Source organism: Asparagus officinalis, chromosome 2 (assembly GCF_001876935.1).
Source record: "Asparagus officinalis chromosome 2, Aspof.V1, whole genome shotgun sequence".
NCBI lineage: Eukaryota > Viridiplantae > Streptophyta > Magnoliopsida > Asparagales > Asparagaceae > Asparagus > Asparagus officinalis.
The window spans coordinates 84,162,246-84,169,678 of NC_033795.1; the positions used below are offsets into that span (position 1 = coordinate 84,162,246).

At 41.2% G+C, this 7,433-nt stretch overlaps 1 protein-coding gene across 1 annotated transcript; it reads left to right on the forward strand.

The window, feature by feature from the left end:
* LOC109831949 (transcription factor MYB86-like) lies at positions 3,819-6,064 on the forward strand. The gene is made up of 3 exons (XM_020399437.1): positions 3,819-4,335; positions 4,515-4,644; positions 4,749-6,064. Exons 1-3 carry the CDS (start codon positions 4,203-4,205, stop codon positions 5,665-5,667), a joined length of 1,182 nt encoding a protein of 393 aa, XP_020255026.1. The 5' UTR covers positions 3,819-4,202; the 3' UTR covers positions 5,668-6,064.

Consider the following 7,433-nt stretch of genomic DNA (forward strand, 5'->3'; position numbering starts at 1 on the left):
AGAACTGGCGGTTTCTCGAGTGACCACGAACCTTAAACTTGCATCATTAATTAGCGCTCATCTCTGCCAGAGACAAGGTAACTAATAAAGGTGGAAAGTGGAAAACTGTCAGAGAAATATAATATACTGAAACTTTAAAAAACAACAGAAATAGGAGCATCTAATTATTGTAGTGGATTAAAGATTTAATCTCGATTATGTCAGGTAGCAAACAGCGGTTACTAACAACACTGTTTGCCGGGGGGAAAGGAAGGAAAGGGGGGAGAAAACCCCACCTAATCTCTAGATTCCTAGGTGATAATGTTGAGGATGTGTTTTCCAAAAGCCAACCTTAACTAGAAGAAGGTTGAGATGAAGGGGTGAAACGAACAGCTGGAACTCTAACAAATTAAGCTATTAAAGTCGATAATTAGAGATAATTCTACGACACACAGAGCACCCTCAATTAAAAAACCAGAGCAACTTTAAACTAAGAAGAAGACTTTAATTAATAAGATCATTATTTCTTAATTAATTAGATGCTCTTTGGACAGGTTCTTGGCACCTTAAGACGGTGACAAGGCAGGACAGCTAATGTCTAAATAGCATAATATCATCTCTTACAAATTTTATTGTTTTTCTGCTAATATTTGTGATTCTCTTATTTGTTCTTCCAACCGAGAATAGTTGATGTTTACTGATGAAACTGGATTTATGTGCGCTCCATTTTGTCAAGGCTCAGAAACATTTTGTTGTCGATGGGCCCCGATATTTAGCTGGAAACAGCAAGGATTTCCGAGTTGAAAAGTTAAAAAAGAAAATGTCTGCTTTTTCCCTTCGGGGGGCCCAGTGAGGAGAGTCGCACAAAGATGGTCAGAATCTAATACTATAAAAATCTCATAGTCACCCAGTTTGTTTAATCCAAATTTACTCAGGCTCACATGGGCACAATCATTCCCCTTTGTATACTTCTAATCATTGGTGATAAATGGTATTAATTACAAATATAAGGTGTAGACCTTGCCTTATTTTATTCACATGCTTTCCATCCACAAACTATGAGAAGATTTGATTGATACATTCTGGTGCCAAAGGTGTCGGATTTTTTGGTCAAAAACTGTTTTTACAAAAATAAATTTCCGTACTATATATATTTATTAGCTACTAGTATTTTTCAGAAATCCTTAGTAGCGTAGTGAAAAGTAAAAAAATTTAGTGTTTCAAAAGTAACTGTGCACGAGGCTTGCCATAGACAAGCCGATAATTGTTTTTTATTTAAATAATTAAATTAATCACTCATAAGTACTCGTGGGTCGTGGGCCGTGGGCTGTGGGTCATGGGTCTTGTGCCGTGGGCCGGGGATCGGGGCTAATCGGGCTGAGGCGCTTAGTGACGCTTTGTAAGGCGCACTTTGCACTTAGCTGTCTCGCAGGCGCCACGTTGGCTGCCATTACCCTCGCGTTCGCAAGAGGGAACGTGACCCTCGCGTTCGCGCGAGGGTGCGAGAAACGCGACCCTCGCATTCAGGCGTTACTGCGTGCAGCAGTTACAACAATTAAGTCATTTGTTGTTACAATCATAATTATCATAATTGTCATTATGATTTGTAACAGTCAAATTGACTGTGGGTGACCCTTGAGCTGGCCTTAGATGCCTATAAATAGTGCCCATTGGGGCAGCTCTTGACATAGACGAAAAACACACTAAAGTGTTCGAGTTGTTGTGTTTGTGCTGTAGAGCTTGAAAGCGTGCAAGTTTTAGTCTGTGCCCGAAGGAATTTAGCCCTGAACCAAAATGTTTTTTACAGATCAAAATATCTTTGTTTGAACCGAAAGGTTTTTACAGATCGATAGATCTTTGCCCGAACCGAAAGGTTTTTTACAGATCGATAGATCTTTGCCTAAACCGAAAGGTTTTGAACCGAAAGGTTTTAACAGATCGAGGAGATCGTTGTCTTAACCGAAAGGTCTTATAGATCGAGAAGATCTTGACAGTACTTGGTTAGTGCACACCATTGTATTGTACTGCTGTTTCTGGAAGCATTTTGGCCTTAGGATCCTTGCACCGGAGTATGCCAAATATTGCTTTAAGCACAATGTTTCACAAACGCACAGCAACTAACTTGAAAAATTAAGTTTTAAAATACAACACTACAGTTGCTTTCATTTCTCACTGATTTATACCCGTTTCATTCCAGATTTCGCCATAGGCACCAACATAAGGTTCAGGAGCTCACAAGAATTACCCACTCGATTTGGTCCGGATGAAATTAAGACGTATGCATTGAGAATATAAAATTTTGTGAATTGACGGACACGTGAAATCTTGTTCATGTAACAGTAAATTTATCCAAACGTGCATCCCACTAGCGTAAATAAACGACCTTCTTTCCCTCTATGAAATAATTACAGAGATGATCTAATTCAAGGAACACGATACGCGAGTTTCTCTTCGGATTGTTAAAACTTACCCGAGTGTTAATTTATTCGCTTACAGTTACACGGATGAAAAAAGGACAGCTGCAGTGTTGTTATAGGTAATAAACCTTGAACTGTGTGTTACAAATATCTATTCCCTTGATACCTCCATTCTACGAACTCAGCTCCCTGATTAATTCAGTTAACTGCTGACAAACAGTGCTTACATGAACCACCAACTAAAACTACTGTTAAAGCCTAGGAAAAAAAAAAAAAAAAAAAAAAAATCTTTTCTTCTACGAAAGTGGAGGATCGCAGCGTGTACTCTTTTTTTTTTTTTACTGAAAAACAAGGTGAGATACCCTGTTCATAAAGATTTATATATAATGATACTAAGATAAAAAAAAGTTTGATACAAAACCAACAATTGAGCCTTGAGGAAAGATCAAAGAAAAGAAGAATTGAAGCCGTGAGGATCGCCGCGCGTCCTTGATAGTTAATGCTACAAAATGAGACCACCACCAAATGCGTGCTTTCACGAAGAGGATTTCAAGAAAGTTTTAAAGTTGGGGTAGCATTTCCAGTAAGTCCTCTTAAATTTGCAGCTTTTCTTTTATGGATAGGACTGACTCGGGGCGATGTTATAAACAAGAAACAACTGGACGTATGTCTAATTTGAGCTAAGGGTGTGGGGGCGACTAGTGTAATAGAGGATACATATATATATATACATGTATATATTCCCTTCCATTAATTAAAATTGAAGTCATGGGGGCGTTTGTTAATTATCCAGGAAAAGGGAAGAGAGACCTACTACTAAATCTCAAAATATTGAAATTGTGAAGACGTAGAAAATAGGAAGATGCCTCTGAATGTAGAAAGATGGGATGTACTTTTGCTCTTCCCCCAAGCGTGAAGCTTTCCAAAGGGGATGCTAGTTTCAGGGGATCTGGCCAAAACGCCAGAAAAGGAAAACGTCCCATCTGACACAAAGATCATACATACATCTCTGGACTTAAATGCATATGCTCTTCCATCTGTTTTCTGATTTTTTTGCTCCAACCCAAAACTGGGGCGAGAGAGAGAGAGAGAGAGTGTGTGTGTACAAGCTAACCACCACGTTGACGTGCTCTTTAACTAATCACGGGAACATCCCGTTCCCTTCCATGAAAGAAAGCAGCTTTACCTTCCTTTCCTTTTTATATATATAATTGGCGGTTGGAAGTCGTGAGGTGATGTAACAATTAAGAGTAGCTAGTCGGAAAAGGTTAGAATTGGATTTCTATATTGATGATGATAATACGATACAATACAATACAAACAAGGCTCATTCACTTCACAGACTACTGCTAGTCTCTCTCTCTCCCTCCAGTAATTACCTGTTAACTTATTTTTGGTTTGCTTCATCAGTTTCAAGGAACTTGTAGGCTTCCGATCGAGATCAGTAAAGTAGAGAATTTAACTTGATTTCCTTTACCCCAACATGGAACAGGTAAGAGGCCAGAAGGATAATAAAAACTAATTATAATATATAATCCTAATAACCCCACTTGATTGATTGTGACTTTTCCTGTGTCTTTTATAGCTCAACCCTTCCTTCTCTTAATTCCGTTCCTTGATCTCTCTCTCTCTCTCTCTCTCTCCTCCATCGTTTTCACACACATTCCTCTCTCCCTCTCCCTCTCCCTCTCCCTCTCCCTCTCACCCAGCCCCCTCTCTTCCTCTAGCCTCATCAACAGCTCTCCGAGAAGAAGAAGAAGAAGGAGGCGGCGGCTCGAATACCGCAGTTGCATTTGAGTTTAGGATATGGGGAGGCACTCCTGTTGCTATAAACAGAAGCTAAGGAAGGGTCTGTGGTCTCCAGAGGAGGACGAGAAGCTCTTCAACCACATCACCAAGTACGGCCATGGTTGTTGGAGCTCCGTCCCTAAACAAGCAGGTAATCGGCCTCTCTCTCTCAGACGACAATAATTAATTCACAGAGAAAATTAATGAGAAAATGGGTTCGACGTACGTACTATATATCTCATCGATGCGTGCGTGTTTAATTTGGTGTTCCCAAATTAATGTTCACGTGCTTGGTTTTTCTTTTTTCTAAATCCGAAAAAACTGGTTCAGGTCTTCAGAGGTGCGGGAAGAGCTGCAGGCTTAGGTGGATAAACTACCTGAGGCCTGATTTAAAGAGGGGGACGTTCTCAGAGCAGGAAGAGAACCTCATTATCGAACTCCATGCCGTCCTGGGCAACAGGTACTAATTAAAATTCCAAACCTCTGATTAAAATGCACGTTAGCGCGATCTATCTATCCTGTACCGGCCGGGTATATATATATGATCCCGTTCCTAACCTGCAGGTGGTCTCAGATTGCGGCGCAATTGCCTGGAAGGACGGACAACGAAATCAAGAACCTATGGAATTCCAGCATTAAGAAGAAGCTGAGGCAGCGAGGAATCGACCCCGTCACCCACAAACCCCTCTCCGAGACCGAGGCCCGGGAATCCAAACTGCTTGCTGACAGCAGCGACACGGCCTCGGTTTCCGAACCAACTCCGCCGCTGATGCCAATCGAGAGCCCAAGATCAAAGAATTCAGTTACACCCACCAAAGAACTATTTCTGGACCGCTACACGGCCGCCGCCAACAATGGTGGCGCTGATTCATTGGGCTACCTCCCTCTCCCCCAGCTCACTTACAGTCCCGAATACGGGCTCGGACCGCCGACCAACCAAAACCCGTCTCTGTGGTTCAGCCAGAACTCCAGACTTGTCGGTATGAATCAGGAGTTAAATTCAACCGCGCTGCCTAGCACGGGTCCTTCCACTTCAACCTCAAAGCTGCCGGCTCATCTCCCTTCGGACGGCTCTCCAGCAGGATTCCATTACTGGGAGGCCGGCAAATCTAGCAATAACAGCACTAGCAGCGGCAACAGTGGGAGCGGGATTGAATTGCAGAGCGATACTTCTCTCTTCGACGGAGGCATCTTTCAGTGGATGGACCTCTGTTCGTATAAAGAGGCTCAATTCCATCTTCAAGGCGAACCTGAAGACCTTAAATGGTCAGAATTCCTGAACAGCTCGATTCAGGCTCCGGCAACCGTACAAAACCAAAGCCAAGCCATCATGTACGGCGAGATTAAGGAGGAAAGCCAGTTCACCGTCGACGACGGGCTGAGCACTTGGCACAACTACCAACGTCGACAACACCAGCTGCAAGATTCTGATGTCCATGGTAAGGATATCCACAAACTTACCGCCGCCTTTGAACAGGTTTAATTTACTGAAGTCGCGTGTTACTAGTCTACTACATGATGATGGTAGATAAAAAGACAGAGGTGAAGACGAGGGAAGCTGGCATTTTTTTTTTGAAAGTCCAAATCGAAATGAGGGAGGCTTCTTCTAAAGAGTTTTTATATATAGGAGCATCATGCTATAAACTATGTTTCGCTCGCTCGCTCGTGTACATGGGCGGCCTCATGATACACAGAACCTTCAGCTCTTCTGTCGGATGGGACTCGCTGCAGAATAAAGCTTCTTCAAATGATGTGTTTTTCTTCTCCTTTTTTCCCCCCCATTACCCTTTTCATTTATTTGTAACTTAAAAGATTGCCATTATCTTGTAATCAATCACAGTCGTTCCCCTTTTTCCTTTACTTTCCTTTTTTTTTCCTTCTTCGCTTTCTGGGTGTTGTTTCTTTCCCATGATTCCTGTTGTTGCCACTAATAGCACCATACTCGGTCAACTTCTTGGGACATGAAGCATATCTGAGGGCCTCTTTTCCTTCTCATATGATAGCTGGTCGATTAGATTTAGGACAAATTTTGAAAACAAACCCATTTTGAAACTTGTTTATAAAAAACGACGTGTTCTCAACTTATTTGTCAAAACCGACCCAGTTTCAGCCAGATGGCTGAAACTGGGTCGGTTTCGGCGGAAAAAAAAATACCAACCTTCACGGGACTTGAAGTCCAGTAAAAGTTTTTTTACATAACAAAACTTCACGTGACTTGAAATCCCGTGAAGTTTCGGACAATTTTTCTTCAAAACTTTGACAAATAAGATGCAAATGGGCCGTTTTCTATAAATATAAGTTTGAAAAGGGGTTTGGTTTCAAAATTTCATTCACTCCGTTTCTAGTCTTCCAAAAGAAAGAAGGCAGCTCAGTGGGAAACTCGTGTACCCTTCAGTTTTTGACTCTTCACCGTGCAGCATTCTAATTTGGCCGATCACTAAGAATTGGATTTCATTAGATTGATACCGTATCAGCCGACTATCTCTTTATATTAGCGGTTACATTACAAGTCCTCAATCGGTCAAAATAATAAACTGAACCAAATAAATGACTAGTGCAAAATTATTATCAAAAGACGCTTCCCTGTATTTTCATCTAGCATTTTAGTGTTGGGGCTTCTTGGATTGTTTAGCACCATCTCTGGTACACTCGAAGGATTTGAAAATCCAGCTGCAGTGACAGGCTAACAGCTACAGCAACCGATTTGGATTAGTTCCTTGCCTCTTAAGATTAAATTCCATTATTTCCTACATATTTCTATGTCCTTTTTGGTGGGGGAATAAATTGACATCGAACATCAGATGGAAAGAAACTTCACAGCAATCGTGAATTGATTGAGACTGGTGTTTAATTAATCAGATGACCAAAATGAGTATTATATATGTTAATTTTTTGAAACTGAGATATTTGACTCCAATCACTGGCAGAAAAGTAAGCACTCGTACAAATACAGGCAAGCCGCTCCATCGCATTCTACTAGTAATATTGCATTAATCAGTACATCGACATCAGATGAAACCCGAATGACGTGACAAATTAACATACTCGTGCTATCCTCGCAATTTTAAGAAAATTGTTCCTAGAAGCAAAATTCAGTGGTTAGGTACGCTCGGATAGACCAAATGAAAAGAAAGGGAACATTTTTCTTCCTTTATAAAGAATTTAGTAGAAGCAGTAGAAGTGTTAGCAGCCTGTTACTTGGATAAGGGCGAAAGCTCTTAATAGAGGCAGCTGAATTGTCTACGAGGA

What these genes read in the sequence shown, in the direction of transcription:
- LOC109831949 (XM_020399437.1), top strand. Translation starts at nt 4,203, where the DNA reads ATGGGGAGGCACTCCTGTTGCTATAAACAGAAGCTAAGGAAGGGTCTG. An exon ending in CTCCGTCCCTAAACAAGCAG is followed by an intron (nt 4,336 to 4,514) that starts GTAATCGGCCTC and finishes AAACTGGTTCAG; the next exon opens with GTCTTCAGAGGTGCGGGAAG. An exon ending in CATGCCGTCCTGGGCAACAG is followed by an intron (nt 4,645 to 4,748) that starts GTACTAATTAAA and finishes CCTAACCTGCAG; the next exon opens with GTGGTCTCAGATTGCGGCGC.